The following is a 13,433-nucleotide window of genomic DNA, read 5'->3' as shown; positions in this document are numbered from 1 at the left end:
CTCCAGGTTCCTGGCTCTGGGGCTGGGTAGGTGGGGGTGCCATTTCTAAGATTCATGTACTGGAGGAGGACCAGGTTTGAGGAGGCAAGTTGGTGAGTCCAGTTAGAAATCTGTTGAGCCAGGTATGCGTAGGCATCCAGGGGAGGTGTCAAAGAGGCCTCATACACATTTGCCTGGCACTCCAGGGGACATCTGGAATTGGAATCTTGCAGGCTGAGAAATAGCAAATCTCAGGGAGCCAGAGCCAGGACAGAAGGAGCCCCAGGAACTGAATCTTCATGTTGGGAGGAGGTTCCTGAGAGACTGGAGGGAAACCAGGAGTGTGTGAGGCCAAGAAGATCAAGAGAAAAAAGTGTGTGAAGGAGGAGTGGTCAGCAGGGCCAGGTGCTGCTGAGAGGCCCAGCATGTGTCCTTAGCAGTTAGTTCGGTGGAGCCATTGTTGGCCTTGGTGTTGGGAGACAGCAGGGTGCCAGCCGGGCCACAGGGCTGAGAAGTGAAAGGGAGGCTATCAGTGTCTAGAGTAATTGGAAGCAGGGCCTGAACCTAGGGAGTGAATGGATGACAAGAGTCTCCCTGCAGTAGGACTGAGGTTGGGGAGCCACTGAAGGAGAGTTCAGTGTGGACCAGAGTCTGGAACTGCAGTGTGGGTTGGGTGTATGCGCAGGGGATGGCCCCTGGGTTCATATGGTGGGGAGGCCTCAACCAGGTTGAGTAGGGTGATGTGGGGTGCCAGGGAAACCCGAGGAAGGGGTATGATAGGACTGGGAGGGGGAGGCCGCGCCTGCCAACAGGCCCCAAACAGCTCAGATTGAAAAACAAAACAGGCTTTTAAGATGCCAAGTTTGATGAAATCTGAGTGCTGGAAGAGGTGGGAGTTTGCTCTTGGAAAAACAGCTGAAAATCGAGACTCAAAGCTGCGAAGGGAGATGGGCCCAAGGCTCCCCAGGCCCCGCTTACTGCCTGGAAGCCTGGGGGTGGGGCTGGGCTCTCTGGGTGTGGGAGCATGCAGATCTGGCAGCCTTCGACTTTTAGGGGGCGTCTGGCCCTGGCCTTGTTGAGGATGGAGCTGCTGGAGGTGGCCTTGGCTTCTGTGAAGAGGCTGGAGGGCAGGGGGAGCCAGCACTCCTGCCACCTATGAGGTTCCTTCATGTGTCTCGTCCCTGCATGTGTCTCCAGGCGCACGTGTCTTTGCATAGGTGCGTCTGGCTCTGCATGTCTCCACATGTGTGTTTGCGTGTCTCTGTGTGCACTGCCTCTGGATCTGCTTGCATGTGTCTGTTTCCACAGGTGCTTGTCACTGCAGGTGCCCCTCCACATGCACATGTAGGTTTCTATTTTTACACCTGTCTGTTTCTCCATGTATATTTCTGTGGGTTCCTGGCTGTGCATGTTTCTACGGTGTCTGTGTGTTGAGAGGCAGAGTGAGGCCAGGCCCAACACTCAAGCTTAGGGGAGGCGGTCAGGCTCACAGACGGTGCCACCCCAGGGAGCCTGTGTCTGTGTGTGCGGGTGTGTGCCTGCGTTTGCACGGAGACGCCACGAAGCTGGGTAAACACGGGTGAGAAGGTCATACTGACAGACGGTGCTGCCTGCCCCAGGACCCTGCAAGGCGTCTCCATCTGTCAGCTTCCCTGGTGCAGCCCCTCCCTCTGGCCCAGAGACTCCCCCTCAGGCGTCCAAGGCTGAGCTGGACAAAGAGACCTGTGTGTACTTTGTAGGGGCCCTCAGCAGCCTCCACCCCCATCTTAGGCTCATCTGTCAGGACCCCAACACATGCCCCAGCTCCCACTAGACTCGCCTTGGTACTGTCATCTCACCACCCTCCCCCCAACAGCCTTTACAAAGGCAGTTTTCCCCTCCTCCCTGGAAAGCTTTCTGCCTCCCATGCTCATGTGTTTCCTGTTCTTGAATCTCCCTCCTCCAGGAAGCCACCAAGATAGCAAGTGAGCTGTAGAGTCAAACCGATCAGCTCCAACACTGCTGTGGGAGGTTAGCCAAGCTCTCACCCACTTCTGAACCTTAGATTCCCACCATCGACCCCCGACCCTCCCCCCGCAAGGGCTTGTCATCGTCTTCTCCCCATGGGACAACCAAACCTCTTCACAGAAGGGGACAGGTCTCATTGCTGCAGTGGCTAAAGGCCAGCTCTGTTAGGTGCAGGAGGCATTCACACACACGTGCACACTCCCCACCTTGCACACAGATCTGCGCGAGCCAGGGAGACCCTAGGGAATGTGTGTGTATGCTGCCTATGCATGCAGGTATCATCCGCAAATGGTATGGGGAGTCGGGCTCCTGGGTACCTCTGAAGGCCCCTAAAGTCCCCATGGGCTTCTCCTTCCATCCAGGGGACCCTCTTATCGGGCGATGGCCTGAGATGCGTAGTGCGGACGCCCCCGGCGCTGAGGCTGCGGAGGCAGATGGCGCCTCCCTGCACTGTGTGGGGTACCCGGTTGCCGGTGGAGGGAAGGGCCGCGTCGGTGAAGCAGGAAAGCCTAGTGGGAGGATTCCCTGGAGCTGGGGAGCCGGGGCCTGGGAAGGGGCGCGGAGGCTCCACCCAGGCGGGGGCGGGAAGGGCGGTGCCGGGGCGGACAGCGGACGCGCGCGCCTGCACGGACTCGGGCACACGCAGCCCTTCAGCCGAGGCACCCGCCGCTCCGCCGTCGCCATGGCTACCGGCTGGTCTGGAGCGGGGAGGGGCCCTTCCTCCCCTCGGCGCCAACAGGATGCGATTTGAGGGGACTCTGCGTGACTGGTGCATTCCGGGGTTGGAACGTGGGTGCGTGCCTGCGAGTGTCCACATGTGGGGGACCCTGGGGTTCGCTTTGCGGTAAACACAAACGCCGTGGCGCTGTGCGGGGCTCTGCAGTGGAGCCTGAGCCCCGCCGGCCGAGGCGTGGTGTGGGGGAGGGCTGCCGGGCCCCTCACTCGCAGGGTGTTCATGCTTAGAGCGCTGGAGCTGGGAGCCTACCACCCGGTCTCCTCCCAGCCCCACCTCCGATTTAGCTATGTGACCTTGGGCAGGTGTTTAGATGTCTAGATCTCTCTAAGCCCCTGGTTGCCCATGTACCTCACAAGGGTTTGGTAAAGATTTAAGTCATTTTGTAAAGCATTTTAACGTAGTACCTGGAACCTAGTAAATGCTCCATAGATCTTACTGTCCCTCATACTTGGGTCTCAGTGTTCCCAGTTGTTGATGGGTTTGGAGTGATCATGTGACATCAGCTGAGGAGTTGCCCAGGTCCTCAACCTGAGTGTTGAGGCTGCAGTAGACCCAGCTCCTGCGGGTGCCTGTGGGGGAAGGTGGTAAGTGTGCCAGTCTGGCTGGTAGGTCAGTTTACACCAGGATGCCCAGTGGCTCAGCCAGGCCAGGTGCATGGTGGGCATCAGGAAAGGGCTGCTGTACTTGGGTGAATTGAATGTTCAGATGCACCTGGATGGGAGAGAGGGAAGAGGCAGCAGTGAGTCGCTCCTGAGGGGCTGGAGCCCTCCTGTAAGACCCAATTCCCTTCCCAGGTGGCAGAGTGGCAGCTTTCTGCGTGCTGCCTAGAAGCCTAGTTGGCACAGGGGACTGGCTTTTGGGTCCTGCTGTTTTATGGACAGCTCTCCACACATTCTGGTTTTAGGCTCTGGAGGCAGTGCCTGAGGGATGATCTGAGCCAAGGACAGAGCCACTGAGGGCGTGATAATTGAGGGAGGAAAATTAATTGTCCTTAATTTGGCATAAATCCCAAAGACCTTCCCCGTGTAAAGAATTCAGAGTAGATTCCAAGACACGAGGCTGCACACATTTGTACTTCCCTTCCCTTCCCTGTCTGCGGGTGGAGATGAAGGCCACCTGACTCCTGGGCCCTGACTCTGGCAGGCCGTGGCCATGTCCTCCCCATGAACTGGGCAGGTAGGAATGAAGTCTTGGAAGAACTAGACTGGTGCTCTGGAGGGCACCTAGGATGGCCCTAGCAGCCGTGAGTGTCCCCAGGTATTGGGGAGGTGAACCCTGCACCTCTGGTCCCCCTCAGGCCTTCCTATGGAAGCAAGCAGCAGATGGGCCAAAGGAGGTTGATCCCTGGCCTGGTACATCTCAGTCCTCTTCATTTCTGTCCTCCTTCCCTTCTCTTGCCACTGCTGAACATTTTACTTTTAAAAATCAAAGCTGAAAGGGCACTGTGGGACCATATTTACAGCCAAGGAGATACTGAGTTTATATCCAGAACTTCTAGGGCTGCAGATGGGGAAACGTGCAGCCAGGTCCCAGGAAAGGGTGGGGTGGCAAGGCCGTGCTGGGAATCCTGCTGCTCCCTAGCCTGAGACCTCTGCTCCTCATGGGCCACAGTTCCTTTGGGATGCCCCTGGCAGCTGGAGCCTTGGGGAGCGTCCCCTGGGGTCTGGCAGCAGATATATAGGTATCTTGCTCCTGCCTGTTGGGGCTCCTCCAACTCCCTCTTCTACCCACCCTCCAGTCGCTCCCCCTGGGTCTCCAAGAGGCTCTAGGGCAAGCTGGTTTCTGCCAGCCTTTACCTTCACGTCTGAGGGTGCCATGTGCCTTTACTCTGGCATAGAAGCCTGACTTCCCTTGGCATGTGTTCCCACACACCCATCTTGTGCTGGGAAGGGAGGTACAGAGTGGTGCTGGTCTCCCCCACCATGAGCCCAGCTCCCCCCCCTTCCCCAGGAGACAGACAAAGGACACACATTCCCCTTGCCCCACATTGGGTGTGCCTGGCATCCACAATAGGAGAGATGCTCTGCTGAGGCCTTGAAAACGCTTGGTAGTTTGGTCCTAGTGGGAAGGGCCTCTCACCAGCCTAGGATGGAAAAGGGAGCTCCTGACTCTAGTCTCAGTACCTGTCTGCCCCAGTGGCTCAGCCCTTACTAGTTATACCAGCTAATATTCACTGGGAGTGAATTCCGCATCAGATGCTCTGCAACACCTTGCATGCACGATCAGATACAGACCTCACAATGGCCTTACGAGGTGGCCACTTGAACCCCGTGTACAGATGAAAGCAGACACAGAATGAGTAACATACCAGGCCCTAAAGCTAGTTTGTGGTGAAGGTGGGAGTCCCATTTGGTCTACACTAGTCCTGAGCCTGTCCTGGACTTGTGCTTCCAAGGGCTGGAGAGTGGATAGCCTTGCCCCACAGCCCCTCGGGGCTGATATGGGAGCCCATGTGCAGTGGGAGTGGGTTTGCTGCTGACATCTGTTCCTCTTACTCCGTGCCAGTGACTCCTCTGTGTGCCGTCAACCCCTAGCAAGCTGGGAGAAGGCAGCCAGGAGGGAGTTTTCCCCACCCCCACCAACTTTTGGTGTCTTTAGAGCTTTTTTATCTCCTGTGCCTCCACATGCTCAGGCATGGTCCGCAGCCCTGACTGTGACTCCCAGGGTCAGGACTGAGTGAGGGAGAAAGCTCAAGGTCAAGGCTGCAGTAGAGAATAGGTCAAGGTCAGGATCAGAGTTAGAAGGGGATCATTGGTAGGGCTGGGTACCCAGGGTCAGGGCTAGAGACCAGGCAGTGACCTGGGGCCCTGCCATGTGATAGAGCTGAAGGCCGGATGGAGGGAACACTGTGTGTGTGGACAGGGGAGAGGGGGCTGGACAGCACAGAGGCCTTCAGGCTGAGCTGTGGCTGTTGGATGCTGCATGAGCTCCCCACTAGCCCCCACCCCCTGCAGCCCAGCATCCATACAGTGCTTTCTGCTGTGACCAGCAGAGCATCGATTCTCGTTCTTCTCAGGGCCTGGAGAGATAAGTGCTGACGCCTTCAGTCTGAGGCGTTTCGTCTCAGACCTGGAAACTCCCTGATAGGGCAGGGATGGGCCCCACTGCAGCCTCTGCCCTGCCAAAGAGACTTATGGCCCTGGTTCCTCAAATCGGGGTACACTTCTTGCTTAGAAATCAAGGATGGGGGAGGGGAGTCTTGAGGTCCCTGGCCAACCTGGAGTTGGGGAAGTTACCCCCAGAGGGGTTATAGGGGGCAGGCAGAGCCAGCCCTAATACACACATTGCTCTTCATCTGCAGAGGAACAGCTGCCCCCTGGGTTCCCTTCCATCGACATGGGGCCCCAGCTGAAGGTGGTGGAGAAGGCACGAACAGCCACCATGCTATGCGCCGCAGGTGGAAATCCAGACCCTGAGATTTCTTGGTTCAAGGACTTCCTTCCTGTAGACCCCGCCACGAGCAACGGCCGCATCAAGCAGCTGCGTTCAGGTGAGCAGAGGGCAGGGGTCAAGTGACCATTCAGACCTCAGAACAGGCCTCTTGCCAGATCCCAGCACAGCCTACGCCCTTGGGCCTGGGCGCCTCCAGGGCTGAGCGGAGGGGACCTAGTGGGGTGGGCTGGGTCTCACTGCAAGTGTGCCTGGCCCAGGGAAGAGAGCTCATGGTTGGCTGTGCCTTTACCTTCTTGGGATTGTCAGACTCCAGACTTTGGGCCAGTTCTGCCCCTCGCAGCACATGTGACGTGCCAATGTGGTGGACTTTTCACGGGTGCTCTATGGATGTTCACCCTCCTCCTCCCCTGTAGCCTGGCCTGAGACAGGGCCTGGATGATGCTTCTCTTTGCTTCCCCAGATGGCAGGGCTTAGCTGGGAAAAGAGGCCAAAGGTGCCTGATTCATCAGGCCTCAAAAGGCTGGACCTCAGGGGCCTGTAACTAAGGGGACTTGCTGTTGTCCCTCGACTACCAGAGCCACCTGTCTCCTCTGGATGTCTCTGTTGAGCCAGCTCGGAGCCCTGGGAGCAAGGATGCCATCGTGCAGGAAGGAGGTGTCGCCCCATTGATCGATCTGCCTGTGAGGCTCCCGCCAGGATAATTGATTCAGTTTTTGTGGGAGCAGAGCAGGCGGGAAAAGAGGCTCAGATTCAGCTTGGCTGCATTCTGCATCTGCTGCCAGCACAGCCTGGACCAATAGTCTTTGCTTCAGAAGCTCTCCTGCTAGCTATGGGATGGTGGGTCTCGGGCAGGATGGCCAGTGCCGGCCAGAGCCCCCGCTGCCTGTCAGCTGTGATGTCAATGCTGAAAAGGAGGACATGACTCTTGCCCCTTTTAGGGGCCTGCAGGCTTCAGAGGTGCCCTCCCACTCCCTGGGATACCAGCCCCTCCCCATCAATTCCCACCAGGCTCACAGCCCCTTGGTGACCTGCAGGAGGAGGGAGAGACAAGCTTCCCAGCAGGGCAAGATTCTGGCCCCAGCCACGGCCGCCTGAGACAGCCCACGAAGTGTTAGCTCATTTAATTTAATTAAAACTCAACAAGATGGAGGCAGCTGTAGCGCAGTTAATTAAAACAGCCATAATCAAGGCAGCAAACGGCCGGCAGTGTTTGTGGCCGCTGCCCAGCGCAGCACAGCGGCCGGCACGGTTCGGCTCCTCTGCGTTTTCTCACAGTTCCCCCAGGCAGGCTCCCCAAGCAACCAGACACTCCTCCCTGCAGGCCTGGGCCCCTCCACGGAACCACATGGACTTGTCTGGCAGCAGCTCTGGGAAGGCTCTCTCACACGTTGGTTCATCTAGCATTTATATAGTGCTTGGGGTGCCCGGCCCTGGGCCACCCCTTCCTTGCCTGTCACTCCACTGGATGCCACTCAGACCCCATCCTCCTTGTCCTCTCGGCAGCAGCTAACATTTCTCCCTCCTTCCCAACCACACTCCCATTTTCCCTAGCCTTCCAGGACTCTGTCTCTTGCGACTTCCCTCTTCCTAGCACCCCTTCCCTGCAGCAGCATCTTCCCTTCCACCAAGGAGCCTAGGAGCCCTGCCCTTGCCCCATGGACACAGCCTTGCCCTGGAAGAGCTCACCCCTCCTAAAGCTCCAACTGCCATCTCCTCACCTGCAACTCTAGCTTCAGTCTTTCCAGCCCAAACCTCTTACCTGAGCTCTGGATCCAAAAATCAACCTGCCTTCTGGTCTCCCTGACCAGTGATGACCAGTGATGAGTGTGACCTTCCTGCCAGACAGCCATACCCTCTTTCCGTAAGTGGCACCCCCCAACCTAAGGAACATGGGTCTCAAGTTGGTTTGATTTGAGAGCTCTCAAATGTATCACCCTTGTGGCTCTCAAATTGGCCCCCTTCTCCCCTCCTACTGCGTCAGTCCTATCCTAGGCACCAGATACTGCTTTCCCTGCCTCCAGGCCCTCCCGAGAATCCATCGTCCTGCAGGTCAGGTTTGCTGCTCATATCCTTCCTGTGCTCTCACCACCTCAGTGGTGTCTCCTTGCCTACCTGGTCAAGTGACGCTCCCGAACAAGGCTTGGAGGGCCCTTCTCGGTCTTCACCTGCCCATGTCTCATCGGGTCCTGGCTACACCACTTACCAGCTCTCTGGTGTTGGTCGTTTAACTTTTTCATGTGTTAGTTTTCTCATGTTTGAAAAGGAGTTACAGTAAGCAGTGAGTGAGTCAATAGCAGTCAAAACTTGAGTTGGTGGGCTGGCCTCTGGTAAGGGCTTCATGGAGCTCTTTCTCCTTTCTATGCCCTTGACCGTCCTAACACAGAGCTGTGCTGACCTGTCCTTGGTCCTTGCCCACCTCCGGCCCTCTGCCCACCTTCCGGCTGCTCCACTTGAAAGCCTCCACCCTGCCCAGCCTCTGGCCGCTTCCTCAGACCTCACCTTGCTTTACATTGTCACCATCTGGCTCCAGTTCTGCTCAGCTAGGCCTTGCAGGGAGGACCTGGGTCTGATCACACTTGGTGAGCTCAGCTGTGGGACAGGTCTTCTCTGAGCCCTCGTCAAGTGAATGATTTCATGAACTTGACCTTTGGCACTTGTCCCTGTAGGCTAATATCTGCTCTAATGTTCACTCCTCCTCCTGCTTTCCCGGGTCCAAGGAAGACTTCCTTGTTTCTTTTTCTGCCACCTGGAAGTTGTGACCTCAGGGTCATGGGCCTAGGGTCCAGCTCCTGGGGTGGAGCCAGAAGGCACCTAAGGGGCCTCTACCATCCCACCTTTGCAGTAATAACTGGGCTCTCTCCCCTCCCTGCCTGACCTGGCCTGGGATTGTTGGCCTCAGTTGCTGCTGGCCTTATCCCATTACCATTTAGAAGGGTGCTGAGGCTATTCCGTGCACATTTTTCAGGGACAACCCTTCATGGAGTGGACTCAGGCCTGTGAGCACTCAGCTGTTTACAGGGACCTTCACGGTTTACGCATCACCGACAGTTTACAACAGAGCTTTCCCCCCTTTTGTTGCAGCTGATTCTCTTGCAGCTCTGTGAAGTAGGACAGACCGTGATTACCGTGCCCACTTCACAGCTGATTTAAGGGAGTCACTTGGGGTCACGCATCAAGACTCGTCCTAGGAGCTCCCCTGTGAGATCACCCCAGGACCTATTATCACAATAGCAAACCTGGGGCCCTGAGGAGCAACTGGACCCTGCTGGGGCTTCAGTGCTGCACATTCCCAGATTCTCCAGACCCCAGGCCCCCACTGACCAGTACCCAGAAGTCTTCCACCATCTGCGACCTGAGCCACAGCACATCTAACCAGGGCATGACCCCCTCTCCCCCAAGCAGGAGCTGGGCAGGAGGTAGCTGACAGCATGCACTGCCTAGATGTGAGCTCTGCTCAGCAGGCCTTTTCTTCTCTGTAGTGACATGACATGCTGCCAAAACCGCCTCCTGGAGAATTGGAACTTGAGACTGGGGTAGGCCCAGGAGGAACAGGAGCAAGCTTATAGAGTGGAAATGGAGTTGTGAGCAGGGGCTTGGAGCCTCTGCTGGGTTCTGAGAGGAGCTGTTGGCCTGCAGGCTGTGCCGAGCCTGGACAGGGCTTGAGGGGATTCCCGCACTCCTGCTGTGGCCTGAACATACGAGCTGCCATCCTTTGTCGTAGAGGACAGCCTAACTCACTGAGTCCATGTGCTCATCCAGAGAGCAGTCTCTTCCCCACCCCCAGCACCCTGAGGCAAAACCTGAGGGTCTTAAGAAGAGATGCAGCCTGTGGCTGCAGAGGAGGCTCGCGGGTGGGACACAGAGGGCTTGCAGCCCCTCACCCTGCTGGCTGGCCCCAGCTCTGGCTGGAAGAACCTGTCCCCACCCCACTCTGCTTCACCATCTGCGGGGCCTGCCAGGAGGGCACACTGCCAGTGCATGCTCACAATTTCCCTTTGGCCCAGAGTTCCCTGGCACCTCTCGGGCACGAGTACACCCCTAGGGATGCTGACTCCTGGGCCCCTTCAGTCCCTCACACCCGTCTTGTGAAATGGAAAAGGCAGATTCTCTGTTTGGTGGGGAAATTACTGTTAGGTTCTTTCAGAACAGGTTAGGTTCTGGAAGAGCTGAGGCCAGGAGTGAGGGGTGCCAGTCCTGGACCACATCCACTGCTCCCACCCCCCACCAAGCCCTGGCTTGGATGACAGGAGATCAGCATTGTCAACTTTTTGGTCTCAGGACCTCTGCTTGTAAATATCAGAGAACTTCAAAGAGCTCTTGTTTGTGTGGGTTCTTTTTTTTTTTTTTTTTTTCTTTTTTTTTGAGATGGAGTTGTGCTCTTATTGCCCAGGCAGTGGTGCAATCTCGACTCCCCGCAACCTCTGCCTCCCAGATTCAAGCGATTCTCCTGCCTCAGCCTCCTGAGTAGCTGGGATTACAGGCATGAGTCACCACAACTGGGTAATTTTGTATTTTTAGTAGAGATGGGGTTTCTCCACTTTGATCAGGCTGGTCTTGAACTCCCGACCTTAGGTGATCCGCCTGCCTCGGCCTCCCAAAGTGCTGGGATTACAGGGGTGAGCCTCCGTACCCAGCTGTTGTGTGGGTTATTTCTATTGATGTTTACCATATTAGGTATTAAGATTGAGATTATTTTAAAATATTTGTTAATCCATTTTAAAATAATAAAACCCCATGATATATTAGCATAAATAACATTTTTAAGGGAAAATAATTATATTTTTTAAAACAAAAAAATTTACCAAGAGGGACAACATTGTTTTACCCTTATTACGAATCTCTTTGATTTGGGGCTTAGTAGAAGGCAGCTGGATTTCGTAGCCACTTGTGCGTTAGGTCAATTGTGATGGCACATGTCATTAGCCTCTGAAAAGCTCTATGTTCATGAGAGAAAGTGCATAAAGCGAATAATTTCTTAGTATTATGAAAACAGTTTTGACCTTGTGGACCTCCCAAAAGGGTCTCTTGGAAAGAGAGAATCACTGTGTGGATTCTTCCCACATAACCCTCACTCCCAGGTCCCAGCCTTTGCCCACTCCCCTGCTTCTGCATCTGCAGGACTGGCAGCCTCATCCCGTGGGCAGGCTGTGAGTTAGATGGACCTTGCCAAGTCCTTCTGCTTGACTTAGAAGCTGGTGTGACCTTGGGCTTTGGGTAGTTCCCTGAATGTCTCTCGGCCTCTGTTTTCTCATTTGAATTTATAGATGAAGAATTCCTCTAGGTGCTGTTGTCAAGTCCCCTGAAACAGCGATTGGCGTTGGTTTTTCTGCACACTCCCCAATCCCCAGATGTGGACAGGAAGCGAGCAGCAGGGCAGGGTAGATACAGCTGGACCTGGGCCCATCTATGGGCTCCTCACTCCTCTGGGGGAGGCAGTGGTTGCACAGGGGGCTTGAGCCTCAGAGAAGGTACCTGTTGGGGATGAAACCTGCTCAGATTTCCTAATAGGCCTGGATATGGAGGGTGAGCGCCTGGCCCTCTGGGTTACCAACCCTCAGGGTTATGAGGTGCCAGACAGGCAAGGGTTGGGCACTGATCTCTGCCTCTCGCCAGCCAGGCCAAAGGGGGAAAGTTCAGTAGTCCCCCAGATTTTAGCGGGGTTGAGTGGGCTTTCTATGGACTCCGCCTCTGGGCTGTGAGTTTGCTGAGTCCTGCCGCCCTTTCCACTGGGCTGGGCTGCGTGTTATGGGAGGCCCAGTATGCTAGTAGCCCATGACAAGCCCTCCCTTTAGCCTCTGTCCTGTCTGCCTTAACACCAGGCTTTGTTTTGGTAAGTGCTTTGTTTTGGAATCTTACCCACCGGTGGGATTTGGGTGGCCCTGTGGGGTGGGGTTGCTACCTCTTTTCTTCACCTTCCCCCTACATTGGCCCCAGCCAGTGTGGTCTGCAGGAGTCCTGACTCACCTCCCTGATTCTCGTCACCCCCAGCCCCACTGAGCCCCCTCCTCGTCCCCAGAGCAGAGCCAGTGACCTGGGACACAGCTTCACCCACACTGAGCCTGGCTCTGCCTGGTGCTTGCTCACACATCGTCCGCGTCGGCCTAACTCAGGCCTCAATTTCTCCATGTATTTAAGGTCTTTTCTTGTGTTTTATTTTACCTGATTTGGCTTTGTGTGGCTTTCCTTCCTTTTGTACTAATGCTTCTCTCTGATCTTATTTGCATTCAAATTACCTCGCCAGGTGGTTCACCAATCAGAGGTAAGAATGCTGTCCGTGCCTCTCGCCACACCACGCCTTGCCACTGCCGTCACCTCCACTCCATCCCGTCCAGTGTGTCACCTCCCCATCCCCATCCCAACCTCTTCAGCCTCCTCATCTCCAGCTCCAGCACCCCCAACACCACCGGCCACTACACACATCCACTCTCAGTCATTCCCTCCTGTGGACTCATCCATTGCAAGTCTGAATTGTGAAGATACTCGCCGAGCCCCGTCCTGGACGGCAAGCCCTGCTGCCCAGGCCTTCCAGGCCATCCCCACAGAAGGGACCCCATCAGCTCCTGCTGTGAAACTTAGCCTATCCCCAGACTTCCCTAGACAGAAAAGCTTCCTGTAAGGTTGAGGAGCATGACCAAGCCTTGCCTTTTCTCTTGACAGTCTCCTCTTTTGGGGGGACCTCAGTTATTACTTGACTTTCCCTTTAGTATCCTGGCTCTGTACTGTAGTAGAATGAGGATCATCCCTTCAGCCCGGCAAGGATTAGGAGGAACGTTCACTTAAGACTTCCGTGTAGGTGCTGGGATGACAACAGGGAGGTAAACAGGCTCGTGCATAACTCTATCACCTGACCTGTCAGCTCGAAGTCCCCTCCATGCAGCAGAGCCCTGCAGCCTAAGAGTTAAAAGCACAGATTCTGGACTCAGGAAGATCCGGGTTCAAGTCTGAATTACCACCTGTGTGATCTTCAGAAACTCAGTTCATCTCTCAGAAGTGTGTTTCCTCTTTAAATTGGGGCATGGCCACCTGCCGCACAGGGTCATGAGAATTAGAGGAGAGGAGGATGTGTAGGGTCGGGCGCAGAGCAGACACCTGTAAAATGGTGGCTTGTCTATTCACATCATTTTCTCCCCAGTTCTCTCAGTGTCTGTGGGCACGTCTAGACCTTCAGAGCTCAAGACCAGGATGGTCTCAGGGAAGAGCAGCTGCCTTCCTGGGTGGTATCTTGCCCATCACCCTGAGGCTGGCTCTTGCTTCACCTGGCAGCCCCCCAATCCCCCTGCCCATCTGCTCAGCCTGTGCTGACTCTTTGCTGTCCCTG

The 13,433-nt window shown here is 55.7% G+C and overlaps 1 protein-coding gene across 45 annotated transcripts in view; it reads left to right on the top strand.

Moving 5' to 3' along the window:
* PTPRF (protein tyrosine phosphatase receptor type F) overlaps positions 1–13,433 on the top strand; it is a 93,759-nt gene that overhangs the window by 32,757 nt on the left and 47,569 nt on the right. For 27 of the 45 annotated variants that reach the window (XM_074009758.1, XM_074009721.1, XM_074009826.1 and 24 more), the window contains one exon: positions 6,024–6,212. In XM_074009758.1, coding sequence (XP_073865859.1) covers positions 6,024–6,212 — 189 coding nt within the window. Of the gene's footprint in view, positions 1–6,023; positions 6,213–12,356; positions 12,375–13,433 lie in introns of all 45 variants that reach the window. The other 18 variants (XM_065523943.1, XM_074009727.1, XM_065523926.1 and 15 more) reach the window with 1 other exon arrangement.

Source organism: Macaca fascicularis, chromosome 1 (genome assembly GCF_037993035.2).
Source record: "Macaca fascicularis isolate 582-1 chromosome 1, T2T-MFA8v1.1".
Lineage (NCBI taxonomy): Eukaryota > Metazoa > Chordata > Mammalia > Primates > Cercopithecidae > Macaca > Macaca fascicularis.
Note: the sequence above shows the minus strand (reverse complement) of the source record. Positions and strands in the feature narration are given on the sequence as shown.